A 22,990-nucleotide genomic window follows, 5' to 3' on the forward strand; every position below is an offset into this window, starting at 1 on the left:
AGCATTTTCCTCCCAGGGACAACAGATTGACCAATACCCACTAAAAGAAGCAGTAAAAAGCAGGATGTGGGTTCTGTGCCATCTGGGCAGTTTCCACAGAGAACATGCCTGGAGTCCTGGAGGGATCCACCTGGCTGCTAGTCAGAGAATATGTTGCAAGATGCATTTGTACCTTCATGTTTCAGTTTTAAGGTGCTCCCTAAGCTCAGAATTTGGGGCTGATGGGTGAGAAGGGAGCACAGTCCAGGCTCTCCAAACCTGGCAGCAGCCACTGCTTTCAGACTGAGCTGGAAGGCTTCACATCCTGCACAGCCTCACTTGCCAGGAACAGCAGAACTCCACAGGCTGGCAAAGGTGAGCCTAAAACTTCATCCCCACGAGATGAAAAATTAACAGGAGCTCATATAATCTTGCCCTGGCAGAAACAGCAGCAAAACAAGCAGCCCTTGGCAGGCAGGAGAGATGCTCTGTAATGCGCTTCTGGAAAGTGCCCTGCAGTGGTACCGACACTACCTGCCCAGCTCAATAACTGCCTCAGAACACAGAGCAGGCAGGGGAAGGTCAGGTGGAAATTAGATTCCAAAAGAGACAGTGCACATTTAAAATTCTCCAGCCTCGGGAGGACAGAATTGAGTTGTTTATTCAGGAGGAAGCATGTCTGGCTAACATTGAGTTTGCATTTAATTGGCACTGATGAACAATAAAGTTGCAAACTCCTTTCACCAGTGCATGAATGTGCAGAAAACAACCTGCCACAGAACATTACAGAGGAAATGCTGTCCTTCAGCATCCTGCAGCCTTCTGCCATGTGAATCACAGCCCATTTAACAATGACATGGATGCTGGGCTGCTCAGGGAGGGAGAGGCAGCTCTGACCATTACACACCAGCCAACATCATTAGAGTCAATTACCCCATTAGCACTGAAACAGACCCGATACGTGCACGGGGAGCCTCAATGCTCTTCAAGTGCTGCTTTCAACTGGAGATCAAAAACGGGCACAGGAAAGCATCCAGCTGCCTACAGCCAGCACTCAGCACCCGGCAGCATTGGGTCCCTAATTAGGATTTAATAAGCTGGTAATTGTAATGGCAGTGGTCTCATTAGCCTGATACCTCATTACTGTGAGCACAGATCGAGTTGAGAAAGCCAGTCAACCTTGCAAGGCTTTCCAAACAAGCAGACAAGAGCTGATTAAAGCAAGCGCTGCTTTTGAGGCAGTTCCTGATGAAAAGTCCAAATTCATGGCCAATGGGAAACCAACAGTAATTTGTGTCACTCTTTTAAAGAACACCTTTAGTGAGAGGCATGGGACCAGGAAGTTTGTTAATACTAAATAAATGCCCAAAATAAAAAGGAAGAATTTGTAGTCAGCTCTACAAAACAAGGAGCACTGAACTGGAACAAGGCTTGCCCCAAAGACAGTCCGGGGAAATTCCTAATGAGCGCTCAGGATAAAATCTCTAAAGCAGACCAACACATTTCTGAATCTCAAAGAACTTCATGGCCCTTGGTTACTCCCTGTGTTTATTGAAGGTGTCACTTCAGGTGCACACTTGGGCACTGCTCAACAGCAGGTGAAATCATCCAGTCCTCACTGCAGTGCCTTTGATCAAATGTCTGTCTGCTGACTCTCCTCTGCCTCTGTTTGTGCAAGATCATAGCTAAGGGTCCAAAATAAAGTCTTGCATTTATCAATAACAGAAATGCAATGTGTTTTATAAATATTTTTAATTCAGGAATTTAGATTAAAAGTTAGACTATTTCATGAACAAAATTGGAGCACAGATGCCATCTCATGCTGGGTAATCCCCTAGAAACCAATCCATCAAGAACTTCTGAATGCAAATCAAAAAGCCTTTAGGCTCTGTTGCTCACCTTTATTCCAATCAAAAACATTAAGTTTACTGGGGCCAGGATTTTGCAGCAAGTCACTTTACACCACCTTTTCATCTCAAGAGAGCAACATGAGCAGAGAGTTGGTAAAAGGAATTCAAAATAATCAATTCATTAAAAATAAATATCAAAGTGGCTTCATGAAAATCAAATCTTCAACAAAAAAAGAACATTTCTGAGCTTGATTTCTAATTATCCAACTAGACAGTTTTTAAGTTCCTGTGAATGGTTACCAAGGCAGAGACATGTAAAAAGTCTTATACAGGAGGGAATTGAAGGATTAACCTTTTTTCTTTATTTTTTGTGAAAAGATGCCTGCAGAACAAATCTTTATATAGGCTGCCTTTCAGTCATAAAATATCTTGACCTACCACAGAGAGAAAACTGTGCTCTTACCCTCGTGGGTAATTTTGGGATGGCAGAGGATGGATTTGCACAGAGGCCTTGGAGCAGCAACCACCCCATGGGCTGTCACTGGGGCAGCTGTTACCTCCCTGTTCACAAAAGCAACAGTGGCCATGGCCACCCAAAATGGAGGAACCCCTCGGGAGCCCGAAAATGAAATTTTTGAAGCAGTTGAGGGGTCTTCTTTACTATGCTGATATCAGCACTAATACTTCCAAGAGCCACAAGCTGGTGTCTGCCTGATCCTGCAGGAAGCTGGTGCAGGGAGGGCACACAGCAGGAATCCTCTGCCTTGCCTGGTTTTGTGTCCTTCAGCATCAGGAAATGTGTACCTTTGTGGGAACACCCCCAGTGAGTTTTGATAAGTGACTTTATGGCATTACCATAAGGGGACCTTTTGTTCCAGTCCCAAGGTCTCCTTGCCTTCCCTTAAAATGAGATTTCTCCTGGTGTAACTCAATGACCTCTACTAAGCAGATCTATTCACTAACATCAAAATTAATCTCAATGCTAGAGTAATGCAATTTATGGACAATTCAAAAAAGCATTCAGCACTTACAATTAGGACATAATTATGAGTCTGAAAAGAACCCAAGTAACTACTTGCTTTTCCTCACACAAGTTACTGGTCTGACAGGCCCTTGCAAAACAAATCCTTCTGGAGTGATTGAGTAGGAAAGTCCTGGTCTTTCTAATGGCATTTTTGTGTAACATTATGTTGCTACTGGAACCCACAGGTTTCCCTATATTTACCAGAGGCCAGGCAGCTCTGTTAACTCATGGAGAAATCTATCTATCATCTATATCTATCTATCTATCTATCTATCTATCTATCTATCTATCTATCTATCTATCTATCTATCTATCTATCTATCTATCTATCTATCTTTATCTCTATTTATATATCTATCTAATCTATATCTATATCTCTATATCTCTATCATCTATCTCTATCTATCTGTCTATCTATCTATCTATCTATCTATCTATCTATCTATCTATCTATCTATCTATCTTTATCTCTATCTTTATCTCTATTTATATATCTATCTAATATATACCTATATCTATATCTCTATATCTCTATCATCTATCTATCTATCTCTATCTATCTGTCTATCTATCTATCTATCTATCTATCTATCTATCTATCTATCTATCTATCTATCTATCTTTATCTCTATCTTTATCTCTATTTATATATCTATCTAATATATACCTATATCTATATCTCTATATCTCTATCATCTATCTATCTATATCTATCTATCTATCTATCTATCTATCTATCTATCTATCTATCTATCTATCTATCTATCTATCTATATCTATCCATCCATTCATCCACCCATCCAAGGAATGGCCCAAAGAGCACCAGGCAATCTGTGTTTGGCAGATATTTCAGGCTAAGCACTTGTATGGCCACTGATATGTTTTCCTCAGCTCTTTTGGTACTGCCATCCCTCAGGAGCTGTGAGCAGAGCTATTTCCTCAGGGAAAGCCTTTCCAGCCCTCCACCACCAAGGCTCAGACAACACTGCAGGCAAACTGAGCCCACAGCATCTCCTCTACCATTCCTTGGTGAAGGAAATGATCTGCAATGAACTCTCTGAGGCCTCAGCAGACTCTAATAAATTGTGTAATTTATTGCCTAAGCAGACTCTGTATGGATCTTTCACATGTCCCAGTTTTACAGAACATCCCTGTTTGGTTTGTGCATAATTTAAAGAACAGCTGAGTGCTGTTTCCTTCCTTGTGCAAGACTGGATGCAGCCACATGTCTGAGCACTTCCCTGCACAAACATCTCAGCTCAAAACTGCAGCATTTGGTATTTTGCAGGGAAGTCCCTGCCAAGTTCAGCAGAGGCAGAGCTTCAGTCTGTGTCTGCACCCCTGGAATCCTTCACCACTGGTTTTTGTCCTCTCATTTCACTGTTTTCCTTACAACCACCACTTCATTTTGTGCTGCCAGGTTTGTTCTATGGTTTAGAGGAACTTAAAGTATATTTTCTTACTAAAATATGGACAAGAAACTAACCCCTGACATGCTGAAGCAATGGCCAGCACTGCTGCCTGGCCAGACACATCCATCCTCAGCATAAATGTCCCCAAAGAGCCCCACTCAGTGTTTTACAGTAATCGGGCAGATTACTGAAAGTTGAGTGTTTTTATCTCTTCAACTTCCAGGAATTCTCCACCAAGTGGGAACAAGCCTTTCTGACAGCTCTGAGTCAGAGTGAAAGGCAGAAAAAGTGACAGGTTTCTATGACTTGAGAATAAAACCAGAGAGAACACATCTGCAACTTCATACATATTGAAGTAGGCTACAAAAAAAAGTGACAGCAAAAGAAAATCATACCATGTTGGAACCTACAAATCAGGAGAACCTGACTGACAGCACAGCAACAACTAGAGAATAACAGACTAGAATTGCTGGTAGAAAATTTAAATATATTTAAATTAATTCCCCCATTCCCGAGAAAGCAATTATGTTGACGCTAGAAGTACCTAAGATTTCAATCTGTTTTGAAATATCAAGCTGTCAATATTTTCTTCCATTTTGCAAATATCCATTAAGGGGAATTAAAATGCAACATTGCTCAAGGATTGCCAGTACATCGTGCACACAGGAGAGAGATTAAAGCTGCCTTGACAGCTGCAGCCTCACCCCGCTGCAGCAGCGCTGCCCACTCCAGAGCAGCACTCAAGGACAGGAGCGTGGAGAGAAAAGGATGCAGATACCTCTGACATGGTGTAAAGGCTCTCCAGAGCACGTCTGGACAGCCAGAAGTACAGATTAGGATTCCTGAACCCAGAGGATTTCAGGTCATGACGTTTCTCCTCAGAAAAAGGCAGAGATTGTGTAGGTGCACTGCTGTTCTCCTGAGCTAAGCAGTCCTGTCCTGTCTCTGCCTTTCTTCTTCAAGCATCTGTTTTTGGAGACACACAAAGTAGCCCAGACTGTGCCCTGGCTAGGGGGGAAGATGGGGATTTGAAGGTGTCCAGCATGATGCAGCCAGAAGACACTGGACAGCTGAAATAGAGACAAGATGTGAAAACCACATGAAAAGTTACAAATTTCAGACATAACAAAGGCAACACACTGCAAAGCTAAAAAATGCTGAAATTGTGCATAGTGGGGCACACACAAGTTTTGCACCGTCTCAGTTTTTGGTCAGAGATAAGCTCTCCCAAGTGCTGAAGTGCTCCCTCCATTCTGCTCATGGGTTGACATATTCAACATGACCCAGGGCTTTTTTTATTAGCTCTTTATGACTCTGAAAATTCTCAGAGATTAATATTAAGAGCCAAGGCTGTTGTTTGAAATTTATGCAGCCAAGAGAATAATTGTTTCTTCTGTATCAATATTCTTCTTTTGCTTTAAATTCAGTTTATTAGCCTTAATTTGACTGATGAAAAATCAAATAAGTCACATGGTTCAATTAAAAGCAGCCAGACATGTTGGACTTTTTCCTGTGCATATGTAGCCCACAAACAAAGAGAATAATATAATAATGGCCAAAGCATTTGTTTGTATTCAACAGAAGAAGAATTCATCAGACTAAAGCAATCTTGAGCTAAGTCACTCTGAGGATGCAAACCAGCAGAAAGTTAAATTAGCTCCCCTAGGAACTAACTTCAAATGTACTGTGATTTCAGGATGCTTTTAAAAATCAATAGAGCTCTTGAAATACTTTATATACAACCAACAACTTTATATACAACCAACAACTGGCTTCAAAGCAGCTGAATCAGCTGCAGTGTGGTTTGTCCTGCCCTGGGAATGGCTGAAAGGAGCACAGGCACCATTTGGTGCTACAATGACACCCTGCCCTCCCCAGCACACAGCTCCCAGCCAGGCTGGGCAATCCCACTCTCCCCAGAGCACTTCTATCAGCACACAGCTCTAACCTCTGCAACACATGGAAAAATGCCCTCAACCAGCCAGGGGCAGGCCCTGCTGCTCTGGCAGGACAATGCTTTGTAGTTTGCCCAGCTTGATTCAGCTTTCTGCTCCTTTCTTCCCCAAAGCCCACGGGAGAGTGGTGTTTTCATGGAATCACAGGCTGGTTTGGGTTGGAAGGGACCTGAAAGCCCATCCAGTGCCACCCCAGCCATGGCAGAGACACCTTCCACTGTCCCAGGCTGCTCCAAGCCCTGTCCAGCCTGGCCTTGGGCACTGCCAGGGATCCAGGGGCAGCCACAGCTGCTCTGGGCACCTGTGCCAGGACCTGCCCCCCCTGAGTAAAGAATTTCTAATATCTAACCTGCTCTCTTACAGCTTAAAGCCATTTTCTGCTCACTTACATAAATACAGAGCAAAGGATAATCTTTTGTTTCCCCTTTATTAGGCAAACCACCTCCCATCCCTGAAGGTTAGCCCTGGGCATGCCCACACTGTCATTACACCTGTAATTAAAAACCTTCCTGCAGCACATGTGGCCCAGGGACCACTGTGCACCCAGCCCTGAGCAGCTGAGCACAGACCCTCCATGCCCATCCCACCCAGGACTTGGATTTTCCCAGGATTTGGAAACAGGAAGCCACAATTTTGATTTCTTACAGAGCCCAGAGATGATTTAGCTCAGGAGGGGCTTTGGTCAATGCGCCTCAAAGGTGATTCCTGACATTTGCAGATCACTGACTGTGGCTTCTTTAAAGTAACAATCAGAGAAGCAAGTGTGACAGTGAGGCACTGAAGGGCCCTGTAGATGAAACAGCAGCAGGTGTGGATGTGAGACCTCAGCCAGAGCCACTGGGGCTGCTGCACTGCTCTGCTCAGAGTCCTTCTCTCAGCTTGGACCTTCAGATGCCACGAGATTCTCCCAGGATGAGCAGCTGTGCCGGCAAGAGGACCTGGCAAGTTATAAACTTATCAGTCCAAGTTCAGAGAGTTTGCAGCAGATTTGCAGAAACTCTTTGCTAAACAGAGCAGATGAAATATCATGCTAAAATTTTTCTTGTTTCTTTTTACCCAAGGAAATCCCCCTAAGGAATTCATCAGCAGGGGCAGAGTGTGACACCACAAATTTCCACCTGAACTTTTGTCACCTGGGATGTGAGAGTTCAGACCCTTAGGTCTGCCCGGCAATTCCTATATTGGAGAAGCTTTTCCACATAAATGGGAAGCTGCACAGCAGGAACTGACTGTGCTCCCAGCAGGGAGATGTCAGCACCACATTCCCACAGCACTGGGGTCCTGCTCATTGCAGTGCTCACAATAAGCTGCCAAGGAGGTGAACAGTGAAGCATGAAGTTCATGTGCCATCATCACCCAGGGAAGTGCAGAGCATTGGCTACAAAGAGCTACAGGACTTCATTTCACTCAGCAAGGAGGTGAGAGCTCCAAACACATCTGATTGCAGTGACTTACAAAGAGAGGCACTGGGAAAACGTGATCCTAACTCTGCTTTCACAAGGAGGAGCTGCTGCTACCCACAAATGGCATCCTGGCACTGTAACAGCTGCAAGAAGGGTTTGCTTGATATACAGCAGCTAGTAAGAAAAGGCAAATTCAGTGCTGGGAACTATTAAGAAAGAAATAATAAAACGTAATTATGCCAGAGCGTGAACAAACTGAAGATGCAGTTTTTCATTCCATGTCACATTCCCAGAGGGAAACAAGTATGGCAGGATTTCACTTCATGGGTGTCTCTCCCCTGCATATCTGTAACTATGGCACTCTCTGAAGCAGATCAGAGGCATAGCTGGCAAGCAAAGTCCACTTGAATATGTATTCAGAAGTTGTAACTGAGGGAACAAATAGGATAATGAGATTATTTCCAAAACAAGTGGATAATCGCCAGGTATGACGCATCTCTGCATTTTAAGGGCAATGATTATTTTACAGCTTGGATGGAATTCTGCCTCAGATCCATTCCAACAGACATCCAAACTGTGTACCTGAAACAACTGAGGCTGCCTAAGCAACTGGGAACAGCAGGTGCCTGCTCAATAAAGACTTAATACAGAAGCAATTAAGAAAAAGAACCAAGCAGGCCTGTTTTGCTTCTGCTGATCCTGGCTGCCAAGCTCTGCTTCCAGCTCCTTCCACGAGGTGGGTTCAAGTACCAGCAGCCCATGGCCAGTAACTGAGACCTCAAACCAGCAATCCACATCCACCTACTGATGGGTGGTACCTGCTGGAGAAGCCTTTTTTTTTTAACATTGACCACACAGGGAATAGATAATTATTAGATTTCAAGCCCTGACCTGTTTCAAACTGAATGTCACTGCTCAGCCAGTCCTGCCACAGGAACAGGCAGCTGCAGAGCTAGGAGGTGAGCTTACAGTCCATCAGCTCTCCCACAGTGACTGTGTAGAGGCATTTGGGGTGTTTGCTGGCAGTGCAATTCACTCCATGGTCACTGGATGTTCCCACAGGACAGCAGTGTGACACTCACCCCAGGGATCACCTCAGCAGAGCCCTCAGACCTATCCCCAAATTGAACAGGAGCTCTGATCCTGGCAATGCACCTCATGCTTAGGGCAGCATCTCCCAACCACCCTGAGATATTAATTAATGAACTGATCTCTGTACAAAGCCATCCAGTCATAGATAAATGGCCAATGGTGCAAACCATGGGTAATAACAAATAAATTATCCACTGCTCTGTAACAGAGACCCAGGTCATCACTGAAACTGGAACAGCTCCTGGTAAGGAACACTAATTGAAAAACAATACTAATGAGGCAATAAGTGCCATTACTAAATCCACTCTGTTGCCATCGTTAGGCAAGTCAACATTCCTGTTCTGTGCTAATTAGGTCAGATAGCAGAAGCTCAGAAAGATGAACATTAACCAAGTGTATCTGGAGCATTCCAGAGACAGCCAGAAGGGAATTCTGAGTACTCATTGCCTATGGAATTTTGGAATCCCCTTAGAAAGTCATTCCAGCTAGATCAAGATACATTGGTTTAATCCTTCTCCTCACTCTCTCTAGCAAAGCACAAAGCATGCCATCAAGGAGTTTTCAGCTGAGGCCAAATCAGCAAGTTTGCACTGCTTTGCTTATGCAGTAAATGCTGATTTTCTGTCCTTCCTGATGGACAGGGGACAACTTCCCCTCACAGGTGACTCTGGGCCCCATTTCAAGCCACTCTATTTCAGTGCTACAAGGGTGAAATTTAGATTCTCCAGCCTTTTTAAAAGGCACTAGGGACATTCAAGTATCTTGTTGGGCCAGTATCACACTGACTTGTGCTAAATTTACAAAGTAAATTCCTGTGGCTTATAACTACTGGAATGACACCTGCCAAAATAAGTCCACACCTGGTTCATGCCTGCCATGATTACCCATACCTGAAGTTTGTAAGCAACCAAAAATATCCTCGTTTATCCCAGATGAAATCCAGGATGGTCGCTGTCAACTGACCCAAAAGGCCCACACTGTGAGCTGCACTAAGTGCCCTCTGGGCACCTTGTGCATGTCAAAGCTTCACACAAAAATAAAAAAAAAAAAAAACCCAAAATTCTTTGTTTTCTCTCTGCTGGAGCTGGGTTGATGACAGGAGTCAAATTCAAGTGGTTGTTTTTTATTCCATAGTTCTACACAATACTCCTTTCACTAGGGTTGTCACAGTGTACATGAGAAACATTTTTCAGTCACTCAAAACATGCCCTTTGTAGTTCTTGGGGGTTTTGTTTGGTTTTTGTAATTTTTAGAAAGTGAATAATCATGTCAGGGACAAATGAAAAGGGATGAGTTTGGCTGATCACATTTCTATCAAATGACAGGAGTCAAAAACTTCAATGCATTAATCTGTAAACATTTCCCCAACAACTGCAGGAAGGAGATGCAGCTGAAGAAGAGTTGGGTACTTACTTGGTTAAACCCCCAACCCCATCATTTATACCAAAGACCATCTTAACCATGTCTCAGCAACTGTCAACCATTAGTCAGCATGCTGAATTCAAATATTTCAACTTCTCAAATAAAGAAATGAAATTAATCTAAAAATATTTTAATGTAGCAAGCTTGGCTATAGAACCAGTGCAACATAAAGAGGACACCCATTGTATAACCAACTTCACTGCTTAACAGAGTAAGCTACAGATGCAACAGATTCACCACAAGTTATTTGGTTAAATTAAATACTGAAGTTAGAATCATGCTGTTGGTAATTCTGGTTTTACAGTACCAATGCTCAAGTTGGCTGAGTTAGTTTGACTGTAAGTAAAATGCAAGTTTACAGAGAAACAAAATAATTTATCATAGTATCCTGTATTCTGTTCCATGCTCAGTCACAATGATAACGTCTTCAACAGATAAACAAACATTTCGGCATCATGTAAATAATGCCAAAACATACAGGAATTGTAATGCCAAATTTACAACATAATACAGTGCTTAACAAACAGATTCCTCAGGCATGGGGGCAGTGGTGACAATGCTAAACAGGACTAGAAGCATCCAAGCCCTACTCAGTGCATACACAGTGGACCACACTGACAGGAATGCTTTACCTTTTGATGGAATTGTCACTCTAGGAGCTCGTGTCCCAAACATAATGCAATGGAAAAGGAATGTTAAACCCTTGCCTCAGACTTGAAGCAAAGGCACTACATGTTATTTACAAACCTGAAGCAGTAAAACTACTTTAAGACCAGAGAAAAACTGTGACCACTTGACAGAGATGGCAGAGCTTGGTTACTGTACTGTGCGAACCAGGATGGTAATGAAATTGTAAACAAATTTAACCAAATTAGGTTAATGCATCTATTCTTAACTCAAGAATATTGCCATTTCAGCAGACAGTGATTTTTAAAGCTAAGGACACTATCAGAGGTTTTATTTTTGTTTAAAGCCAAGACTTTAAAAACCTGGAAGATGGCAAATTATTTTTGTTCCTTATTAGCCTTCATTAACTTCTCCACAGCACACTTCAACAAAATTTTCAAACCCCATGATTTTATCTAATTCTGCTCCAACTTAAGCAGCTGGTAGCAAAGTTGAAGCAGACATTACCAACACCTGAAAATCCCTTTCAGAGAGGCTTGGTTTACACCACTGGGGATGAGTTCAGATTGCTGGCATTGCTCGACACTGAACACAAAACACTGAAGCATTAGGTCTTACTTGGAAAAAAAACCACTTCCTCAAAATTCAACAGGCTTTGCAAATATGCAAAGAAAGAGATAGGAAAATCATATCTGAATCTCTCAATCCCAGCAGTGTCAAACTCATTCTCCCTCCCCACCCTCCAACTAAATCACATTGCCAAAGTGGCTGGTGATGGAGTTAAATCCATCACCACACTGATGGAGTTAAATCCTCTGACATAAAGCCTGAATACAAAACAAAAAGAAACTTTGTCCCTGCCGCATCTATTTTTTTTTTCTTTTTTTCTTGCATTTTGTAATGAACCCATACAAGCATGAAAGGAGTTGTGTTGGTATTTTGTCTTGTTTTTTAAAATAGGCGTAAGAGTTGTGCCAGACAAAACTGAACAAACTTTTATTTCACTTCAGAAAGATTTTTTTTATATCACCAACTTATTTCTCTTTATAACTAAAGGTGATAAAAAATAAATCCATAGTAATGAAAAAAAACCCCAAACCCTGTAATCAAACTGCTTTTTCAAGTATGTTTCTCCCCTCGTGAAAGAGCTGCATTAGCCATACTGCTGATTAAAACCCACATCACAATGAGCAGACTCAGCCCCTAGGCCCAGATCCGCTGGAGATGGGCTCAGTTGGATCTCCAGGACACAAAACTGGAGGCAGGAGGCAGATGGGCACGTGCACACTTGACATCACTCCTGAAATCCCTGATTCTGACTACACCCTACTGTCACAGCTCCATCACATCCCCCCAGCAGGAGAAATGGCACAGGAGCCACACAGTGATGTTGGACAGGTACCGTTGCTCTGCCCAGTGCAAATCTTGTGCTGATGGAGATGCACTTTGCAGAGCTACCAGACTGGAGAGTTTTGCCCACAATGGTCTTACAGAGCACAAAACAAACCACATCCTCATATTTTGTTCAGTCTGGAATTCTCATCTTCATCTATTGCAATTATGGAATCACAGAATCACAGAATAGTCTGAGTTGGAAGGGATGAGGATCATCCAGTCCAACTCCTGAGGCCAATGAAATATCAGTGAGGGAGATTCTACAAGAGTTGGTCCCTGCATTAAACACTTAATACACGTGAAAAATAATTGGGGACAATCTTCCAAGTCACTATTAGTGATGGTGATAGGTTCAACTTTCCTTCCTTCCTCCTCATTTTCACTTCCTATTAATGCAAGAGAAAAGTGCAACTTTGCAGCATGTTTGTTCACATCAAGTTTTTCCTCAAGAACACATTTTGCAGTAACAAAATATGGTCTATAAAGTCGCAAAGTGCACAAGCTGAAGGCACAGAGTACAAACACATAGGAAAACAGATTTCAAAATACCAAGTAACAAAAAAAGAGATAAAAGAAAAATCTGAAATTCAAAACTCCCTGACAGAAGATACATTTATATGGGACCAACTCTTGAAAGGTGACAGGTTTTAAACTAACAAACAAATACTGCAAAATAATGAAACTTTATTCTTATTATTTAAGTAGAAGCTCCAGAAAATAACTTGAAGTTTAAAATCTAATACACTGACATGTTAACTAGTTTTAAGAATGTCCTTAATATTAAGAAAAGAGTGCAAAAAGGATTCTCCGTTCTAATGCTTTTGGAAGCTGCTGATTTTGGCTGCCCATTCCCACTTTGAAAGGATTGTTTTTCAAGGTGCATTCCTCACAAAGGTCACAGAAGAAGAGCTTGTAGATAGACCAGACCAAGGAATTTGTCTTTCAAAGTCATTCCAACTGTAGCAGCAACTGACATTTTAATATATAAAGAAGAAAGTCCAAAACTCTTCTTCGAGGCATAGTTTGTGTCAGAGCTTGAGTATCAGCAGTTGCCAAAGGAGGCTCCAGATATCACCTGTGCTCCTCCAGTGTCTGTTCTGCTAGGAATAGAAGCTGATCCAGTATATTCACTATCTGTATCCCCTGGAGCTTGCACAAGCTGATGAGCCATCTGAAATTATAGAAAAAGTTAAGAAATTCTCTCATGTTAAACTTCTGCATTACGTCCCCTAAAACACAGCAGTGTCTGCAAAACATTCACAGAGAAATGTCCACTCAGTCATTTCAGCCTGCAGTAAGAGTTCGTCATGAAACAATGACATTTTATGGTAGGGAATAAAGTGAACATACTCAGCTGAAAGCACATGAGGTAACTTGGTGGTAAGAGGGCCATAAAATGAGCAGAAGTTAACAACAGTACCAGAACAGATTCCATTCCCCAACAGCTCCATATCCAAGCAGTTGGTATTATTTCTTCTATGGGAAGGGTTACATTGCAGGCAGCTGTTCCATGTGGAGATGCAGCCTCTGACAGCTCTCCCCACCCTGAGAACCCAGAATTCCACCAGGAGCTGTCTGGCCAAGCTGTGAGGGCAGGGCTGGGTCTGTACTTACTGTAAGTTAACTCTTCTCCAGCTCTCTTGCGTGACTGGTCACCTCTGTGGGAGAAGGCAAAGAAAGATGTTTTCAAGATAACCTCAAGTAAAGATCTCCCTGCTCCTCTGGACCTTCAAAGGCCCCTATCAACCCCAAACATCCTGTGATCTTCAAAACAATAGTGAAACACCTTAGCACAATCAGCAGCTTCTAGAGAATTAGAAAAAAAATGCAAACATAGTAATACTACTACTCAATTTACTGGAAGTACAAGCTATATTTCATAGATTTAATCAGTTCATCCTTTTGATACAGACAGTAGGCTTGATCTCAGAGGATAATTTTTTACAAAATGAAGATGAGGAAAAAATGTTCATATGCAGTTGGAGCTTAAAACATGCATCAAATTGTTTTCCTCACTTTGAACTCCTCAACCAAACTTTACAGAACTATGTGAAAAAACTCTGCATCTGTCAGTCTGAAAAGATGCTCCTGAATCTTACAGACTCTAAGCAAGTTTGAGCTGACAACACTTGCTCTTTAAGCAGAAGATTTTAGCATTTAATGGTGTTGATAAGCTGCTGTTCTTTAACTAGAAGCTGATGTGCAATTACTGCTGTTGAATACACCTCACTGTGCTGTGTTCCTCATGGTTATTGCTTTCAATCTTACTAATTCTGTAGGTGGCTGATAATAGCTCTGCTTACAAGTGCATTTCACCAGTTTCACATTGCTTAGAGAACTAAACATGACATTTCAAGTACTAACAGTCTATATGCACAAAACCAACTGGTTTGAAAAATGTTTTTCTTTAGTTACCTGAAAATGAGAGATTTGGCTGTCAAGTTCTTTGGCTGGTTCTTGGAAGGATGAGACACTGTAGGAAAGGCTGGGAAGGGTAGTAAGGGACACTGACCATTGGAAAGCAAAATGCATTTCAAAAAAACAGTTGGTTTTGTGGATATAGACTTGAAATGTCACATTTAGTTCTCTAAGCAGTATGAAACTGGTGAAATGCACTTGTAAGCAGAACTATTATCAGCCACCTACAGAATTAGTAAGACTGAAAGTCTGACAACACCAAATTGTTCCCTTTTCTGTTTTGTTCTGTACATTGCATTCTTTTTTCAGCATTACATGCCTACTCAGTTACAGAGTCTCACACTTCTATTTCTTGGGCCAAATGCACTGCTTTTCTCAGCCCAGGGTCTGATGGTTTTATTATTATGCTTATCTCTCAAAAAATTCTTTTCCTCAACAGCCAGCCTTTACAAGGAAGGAGTCTGCACCACATCATTTGCATTTGGGTCAATGGTACAGCTCTGCAGCTCAATAATTTACCAAGCTGTGAAGAGAGAGATGACCTTTGAGGAAAACCTTGGGGTATGAAATCAAGAAATACACCCAGCACTAAACATACCCACATCTAGGGGATGCTCAGTCTACAGGGCCAGACTCTCAGCATTGCACAGGTAACAGGAAAAATAAAGATATTTTCTCTTTATGAAGAAATGAACCTCTTGGGAATAGAGCACGAGGCTTCCCCAGCCTGATCTTATATTGTGAGAGTACTGCAGAAATGGTGAAAAGTGCTGTGCCTTTGTCTGGGCAGAAAATAGAACACCACAGAGCAACAGGCATTGCCCAGAGGGAACAATTTACACTTGAACATTTTCTGCTGTGTTTTTTACTGTTTGTTCCTCCCTCTTTTCCCTCTCCCTGATTCAATACTCAGATGGGAAATGTCTATTTAAAATAAACACCTTGCCTGTATAAATAACTCTGAAAGTGGAGTAAGGAGCAAAGTGACATTTCCAGAAGCACCATGAATAAAAGAGAGCTTATAGAAAATAAACAGCCAAAGTAAAGGTTGAAGTTGAGCAGAAGCATGACTATGCAGTAGAAGCACAACCAAAACCCAGGGATGCATGAACTGCAAGCAACCTGCTCAAAAAATGTCAAGCCTTACAATTATGTATTTATTAGGTACCATTTGCAGGGCTGTTAGTGACCAAAAGACATTGAAAACAAGGTCATATTTCAGATATTGAAAATTGTGAAGGTTCTGCATTAACTTTTAAATTATTTTGTCAGTATTTTTAGGTGTATCCATTGTTATCATTTCAGCACTGTCCTGCACAATCACTACTAAAGATTAATAATTATTACCTAGTAAATCCATTCTGAATAAGCTCTCTTTGAAGTTTCTGGTCTTGAGCAGCATATTCCTGAAGCTCAGATTCCACAGCAGGGGGTAGAATATTTGGGATGAATTTAGAAAATAAAGCTGGTGCCATCTGTACCCATTCTGTAAGAAGAGAGAAAGCAATAACAAAATACACGGAAGAGATATTTTGTGACATTTTTACTGTTTGACAAATGTAACTTCATTTTGAATACATATTAGGATCTTGAATTTTAAAAAAAAAAGGAAGAAGAAAAACCCCCCAAATCCACAGGAACCATGCCTTAAAGCAGAACAAATAATGAGAATGTTGAAATCAGATGTTTACATGTAGATAGAAGAATTACTATTTTTCACAGCCTCATCATCAAACTGAAATTTAGTTGTTGCTGCATCTCACAGGACCTACTGAGTCCCTGGACACTCTTAAGGACAGGCAACTGATGATCAGCAAACTCACTTGGATAATTAGATAATGATTGCAACACTGTACTCCAGGAAATCTATCCCCAAAATGTACCCTTCTCTCTCCTGAGCCTTATTTCTAAAAACCTACAGTAGTATCATCATACAACCCTACTCCTCCATCCCCAGTTCAAAGGAATTCATGCATTTCTCTCACTGATCTTCCAAAGCTTAGACAAACACTTCTTAATAAATGGCCAGTTCATAAAATAAGTCTAACCTGTACTAGTTCAGCTTCAAGACAGAAATGTGATTTAATTTCACTACCCTGAACACTGTTTTACAGGAGCAAGACAATTTACCTTGAAGTTGCTTCAAGGCTTAAAGACTAAGCAAGGGATTAAAATTGGGTTTACAGCAGCTATATAGCAAGTTCTGAGAAAAATAAATAGCCCTCAACTATTTCTGCAGCCAGACTTTCCACAGGCTGTAGGAGTTACCTGAAATTGGATCTTTACTTAGAAAAAAGGGACATTTTTAAATTCACTGAGGAACATCACAAGTTTTTATACAATTCCCACAGTCCTGCAAACCAACTGAGGGAGCACTTGACCTCCTCACCCAGAGCAGTGATAGAGGCTTTAAAAAGGACTGGCCCCAGTACTGAGCTGGGATTCAAAGAGAGTTTGGAAGTGTGAGAGCTGTTAGGAACTTTCAGTCTGAGGAGGAAACAAAGGAAGAGAATGAGAAGGGGAAGGCCCTGGCTGCTGGCCAGGGCACTCAGGCACCCACAGGCTGCTCTAATCCCACAGCACCTTCCCCTGGTGCCAGTTACCTGCTCAGCAGCCCCACCAGACACCCATGGAGCCACTCCACAGGGAAAGTGAGCAGCACTGCCTCAGAGGAACCCTTGCTCTGACTGATTCAGAATCCATCCCCAAGAACTAGGATCACCAAAGAACAGCCTCATACACCAAGAAGCCTATCCTGGGCTCTTTGACTACTCAAAATCTGGTTGGTCCCATGGTACCAACCCAAAGGGGTGTCTGCTGTGCTGTGGACAGCAAGACAGGGATCATCTGAAATGGAAAACTGTGAAATCACAAGTCCATCACCTACAATATGAAGTGTGGTCAAAGAACAGCCACCCTGAATTGCTTTTAAAAGAGTAATACTTTTATACTTATGCATACACCCTTCCTATCTTTGGTCCTGAACATTTTCTAAAACTGAAATTAGCATTGCCTTAAAACTGATGGAAGTATGTTCATTCTGCTGATGTAAAAATAATATTTGTTTACAGAAAGTGCATTTTGTGCATGTAGAGTCCACTATATTCCTGCTTTGTACACATGCTAAATATTGCACTAAAGCTCTTTTTAAGGGATTTCCATTCTCATTTCTGTTTCCATAAATGGGGACTGCAAAAATAGACTGAAGCTCAGGAACAATCCTCTCAGGCATGCCACAGTAAGAAACTGTCAGTACTATAAAAGGAAGGCAAACAGGTACCATTTATTTATGGATATTGTGAACACTTCCTGATTCTAATAACTTCTGAAATACAGGGTAAGGCTCTCCTCAGTTCTCCAAAATTTGGAAGATTCTTGTACAAAATCGATTAAAGTCTGCAACACCATTTTCCTTTCAATACAATTGTTATAGCATAAGATGCCACAATGTATTCACAAGTTAAATTAAGTGAAATAATACCAACAAAACAATGGCTTCATAAAAGAAACAGTCAATCATTCACCTCATGCCAAGATTTGGTTGTTTGAAGAGTAACTCTCAATACAACTTTCACCATTTCAATACCATGACTGACCCATTAACATCCTTCTTTCCTTATTTCTACAGAAAAGGAATCCATCTTCCCTTTGTCTCCAGAGCAGAGGGCTGGGTTGTTTTTTTTTTAAAGTATTTGGTATTCACATAGTACCTTGCCCAGATGACAGATAGGCAACAAGAGGGTTCCAGGGTGGAACTGAGCATTATGATGCACAAAACACAACAGACTTTGATTGTTAACTGTGCATTAGTTAGAGAGCAAACACATTTTGGCAAACAAATGGCAATCACAGGATGAGATCAGCACAAACATTTTTCCTTTTTACCTGGTCGTAGTGTATACAGGCCTTTCACAATATTTGCCATGGTTGAAGGAGTTATTTGAAACGGTGTTGACTGAGCTTCCAAAAGTAAAGCTGAAACAAAATTAACACAATCAACAACTTGTCCAACCAAGAAATACAGACTCTTACACATAGATTATTTTAATCAAAAAAATACATTAATGGTGCTTTTTTTGGCACCTGATGTCCTCACAAAGAAAACAACCACGTATCTGATTTCAAACTTATTCTCAGAAGTAATAAAACATCGCCTTTAGATAGAAGTATCCTGCTCAAATTATGTATAGTGAAAATGTGTTATAACTTCTTTTTCATTCATTGGAGGTAGCAGAGGTTCAGCAAAACCAAGCAGGTGATGGCTTTAAGTATTCAGACACAGAACTGAAGCAAACTCATACCAAGTGTGTCAAACAACTGAAGATCCACAAATCCTAACTTTACAGCATTTAGAATCCTGCACACAAAACTAAGATGGACTGAAAGTCCATCTGCACTTGTAGTGCAAAAACTGTAAAAGTCCAAGAAGAAAAGTTGTTCTTTTAAACACAAGTAATAACTGCATCTTCCTTTTGAGGGAAAACCTGCCAATAGCACATTCACTGTTTATGTTGTGATGTACACGTTTTTGTCCTTGGTTGCATTTATATGAGCTTTGTACATACATCTGAATTACAAAAACACACAGACACAAAAGAAAGAAATTAAGAAAGTGTAAACCAACTTCTACATCTTGATTTTTATTTCTCTACCAAGCAGCGGAGCACCTTTCTGTGCCCACCCAGGAGCAGAAATGACTCTTACAATTCTACCCAAGGGACCTGTCTCTTGGGCCTCCACTGGAGAGGCTCTGCTTTGTAAGCTTCAGAGCATCTCCAGTTCTGACTTCAGCATCTGCCACTAGAACACTTAAATAGAAAGAAAAATCTTCAGTAGCATGTTTTTCCTTCTCTTTCTGAAACTCTCTAAGTGGCTCATGTCATAGGGAAATGAAAACAAAGTACTTTTTCTAACCTTCAAGTAATCAAAGTTGTTATATTTAACTGTTATGGATGAATTGTTTTACAAAGAGATATCTTAAAAGTTCTTGCTCATTTCAGCAGAAGCCTTGAGGGTATGAGAGCCTGTGATTTGTTCTGTAATGACATATTTACAGCCCCTTTCCTAAAGGTTTGTCAAACAGCCTCTTGACAGCCAAGAAAGTTGGAAATCACAGAATTAAAATGGGCATAGTGCTTTATGTGACAGTAATGAACAATCCAAACAATGTGTGTGCACATTCAAATATTTATATCTTTAATTAGACTGTGGCCACTTCAGCCTAAGCATCACCAATAGATTTGCAGAGTATCCAAAGAACTGTGAATTTGTTCTTCATATGTAGACATTAAATTATGCAAAACAAATTAATTAAAACAAAAAATCTTCATTATTGCAGCTTCAGAAATTAACATTTCTTATCTTGCTTTCTGAAAATGCACACATCACCTGCTACAAAGCAGATTTAAATCACTCACTCTTGATTTACAGGCAATAAATACAAGCATGACAGTATTATGTTCAACAAGATAAAAAAGTAATGGCATGTATTTCCTGATTCTCATTAAAGAAAATTAAAGAATATCCAGTTCAATAAGCAGTATGAACAGTAGGAACTAACCCAGCTTGTCCAAAAGCTGAACATCAAGCCTCAAAAAACGAATGGCACTTGCTGTAGGATTTGTGTTTTTAGAGTGATTTCCATAAGAGCAAACAAGACTCCTCTCTGGATAGAAGCAAAAGATCTCAATGTAAATTTAAAGACAAAGTTGTAAACTAATATGTGAAGATGTAAAACTTCTTTGCACATTAATTCACCTTCAGTTTTGCAGTGAAACAAACTCAGACATTCATTCAATCCTGTATTACTTCTTGGGAGGCTCACTCAAGAAGAGAAACAGCTCTGCCAGACGTGCTGAAATTACCTCTGTTGTTATTTTATAATCTTACAAAACACTAACAAATACTAAGGCTTTGACTCTTGCTGTATTAGAATAATTAGTCAGAGTCTACAACACAGAAATTGCACAGGCTCCTTGTACCCACTCCCAGAACTGCACCTGCAGCATTTACAAAGATAGTGGAGGGAGAGGCAAAATAAAGCTGAACCTCAGCTGAATGAGAGTGGTAATGGCACCATGATACCATCTGACCACCTCCACAGCACTCACAAATTAATACCACATTCTACAGACTACATAACTAACATGCAAACAAGTTAGTTAACCTGGAAAGAGTCTGGAAAATAAGAACTGGCAGAATCAAAGAAGAGAAGTGTGGGTTGCCATGATGCAAAATATTAAATGCAAAAAGATACAAAATACTTTGAAATATTCTTGAACACAATACTCAAAATGGCCTCAAGGATTCTTGAGAAACAGTGAATGAACAGTATTGGAGTAAGTGAGGTGTGAACCTGCAACACTTCAGGTACTCTGCAGTAACCAAGTTACCCCAATGCTGCACAGCAGCACTGGAGAACCACGGCCCTTGATGAACATTGAAGCCACTCCTAATTAAAGTGAGGCACTTGGGGCAAGATCCAGGAGCCCAGTAATTCCAGGAGTAGCAGATGATATCTCAACAAGTTGAAATTCACTTGTTCATACCTCAAGACTGACTTGCAGAAACTAGGGTTTAGCTGTTCTAAAAAGCTTTGTCTATCCTTCAACATTCCCTTGAAAATAGATTTATTTTACTTGCTGAAGATGGAACTTTTCTGGCAGAACATTGAAACGTTCTGGGCTTTTTTCCTCCCTCTGTAGTAATCAAACAGAATTTCTAAGTGAGCTATTTCAACAAATCAAAGCTAAGTGTGACTTAGGCAGATGTGTTCAAAGTTGTCACTACTCAATAATGCAACTTAAAAAAAATTAGAAACCATATTCCCACTAAAAGCAGCCCCAGCAGCTTCCACACCAAGGCATTAGGCAGCTGTGCTCTCCAGTCTCCAACAGCAGCAGAAGCCATTGCTTAACATAAACAGATGCTGGAGATCTTTGTCCTGCTGTACAAACTGGGCTTTTCAGGACTTAATTCCACTGTGTATGCAACGTCTGTGTTATTGTGCAGAGTGACAACCTCAATACTCCCGGGGAATTGAGCCCCTACAAAAGCTCAGAGCATTTCTGCCTTCATGGGAAGGCCTGCAGGTCCCATGGAGTCAATTCTGTAGTAGGATAAATTATCTTTCCCTCAGCCAAACAATTCGAGGTCCATCTGACCACACAAACATTTCCACTTCACTGTGATAAAATCCCATTCACCCTGAAGATGGTTCCTTTATCCCACTCCATGCAAACCTCTGGATTGAACCCCAATGCCAACAGCAATTAAACAGGGAGGGAACTGCCACAGCTGCCAGCCAAAATGCAGCTGGAAAGGTTTTGTTATTGCCATTTTGGGTTGTGGTTTTCTCTAGGTTGGTCAGGTTTTTGTGTTTGTTTTTTATTGCTGTTATTTGGCATTTCTGGTTTGTTTTTTGTTTGTTTGCTTTTACCTGCTGCCTATTTTGCTATTAAATTGTCTGATGCAACTTGATCATATATTACCTTTTCACTTCTTCAGTTCTTCCATGTTAACTACTGATCTGGAACTTCAAAAGCCTTTTGAATGAAAACTGACTTTCTCTTTGGCTTAACCCTCACATTTGCAGTTATATCAAACCCCTCATGATCCAGGGGTTTTATCTTCCTTTAAACAGAACTAAAAATAAATTTTTACCAACTTAAATTCAGTGTACATTTGTAATGAATTAAAATGTAGATCAGAAAAAAAACCATAGAAAAATTTTATTACTATGCACTTGCCACTAGGCATTTAATAAAGCCACAGCTAACTTTAAAAATACTCATTACACAGACCAAAAGCTTTATTAAGTACATAGTAAAAATGCTACAAAATAAAAATTTCAAATCTTAATCACATGGAAAATATTCAGTGCTGTAAAAAAAATAAATATGAAAAACAAAGCTATAAATGTAGAGATATATGCTTTTGGACTTGTATAATTGGAAAACAGGCTGGTATTTTCACATTTATAATTTTATGAGGTCTTATTGAAATTGGAATATTATTCCTATTTCTTTGCCAAGGAGCTAGATTAACCATGGTGGGCATTACCTGAGACTGTACTTTCCAACTTAATTTGAGGTGCCACAACCCAATCAACATGAAACAAGGAAAATAAGAAATGTAGCTGCAAGTTTTTAAAATGGCCTAGCGTTCTTTCATGAAGGTTTAGTTCAGAGACAAAATTTGCATGTAGATTGTTCTTTAAAGAATTTGAATGTGTTCTACAATACTTGGCAACAACCCAGACTGCTTCCAGTATTGTTACAACACAATTACTTAGTCCTTAGCTGTCAAATTACAGCTGTGACTTCAATATTAGTGATGGGCCCCTTGAACTGCTGAGCATGTAAATATTGATTATTCCATCAGATCTACAGAGCACAGAGGGTATAAAACATTA

At 40.7% G+C, this 22,990-nt stretch overlaps 1 protein-coding gene across 1 annotated transcript in view; it reads right to left on the reverse strand.

Annotated features, from left to right (window-relative positions):
* Positions 1 to 9,822: 9,822 nt before the first annotated feature.
* The window catches only part of CACUL1 (CDK2 associated cullin domain 1), a 44,123-nt gene continuing 30,955 nt past the window's right edge, over positions 9,823 to 22,990 (reverse strand). Inside the window, exons 6-9 of the mRNA XM_036385732.2 lie at positions 18,463 to 18,552; positions 15,925 to 16,063; positions 13,774 to 13,817; positions 9,823 to 13,330 (exon numbers count right to left, since the gene is read on the reverse strand). Coding sequence (XP_036241625.1) covers positions 13,290 to 13,330; positions 13,774 to 13,817; positions 15,925 to 16,063; positions 18,463 to 18,552 — 314 coding nt within the window. The 3' untranslated portion in view covers positions 9,823 to 13,289. The remainder of the gene's footprint in view (positions 13,331 to 13,773; positions 13,818 to 15,924; positions 16,064 to 18,462; positions 18,553 to 22,990) is intronic.

The sequence above is a fragment of the Molothrus ater genome, chromosome 8 (genome assembly GCF_012460135.2).
Source record: "Molothrus ater isolate BHLD 08-10-18 breed brown headed cowbird chromosome 8, BPBGC_Mater_1.1, whole genome shotgun sequence".
NCBI lineage: Eukaryota > Metazoa > Chordata > Aves > Passeriformes > Icteridae > Molothrus > Molothrus ater.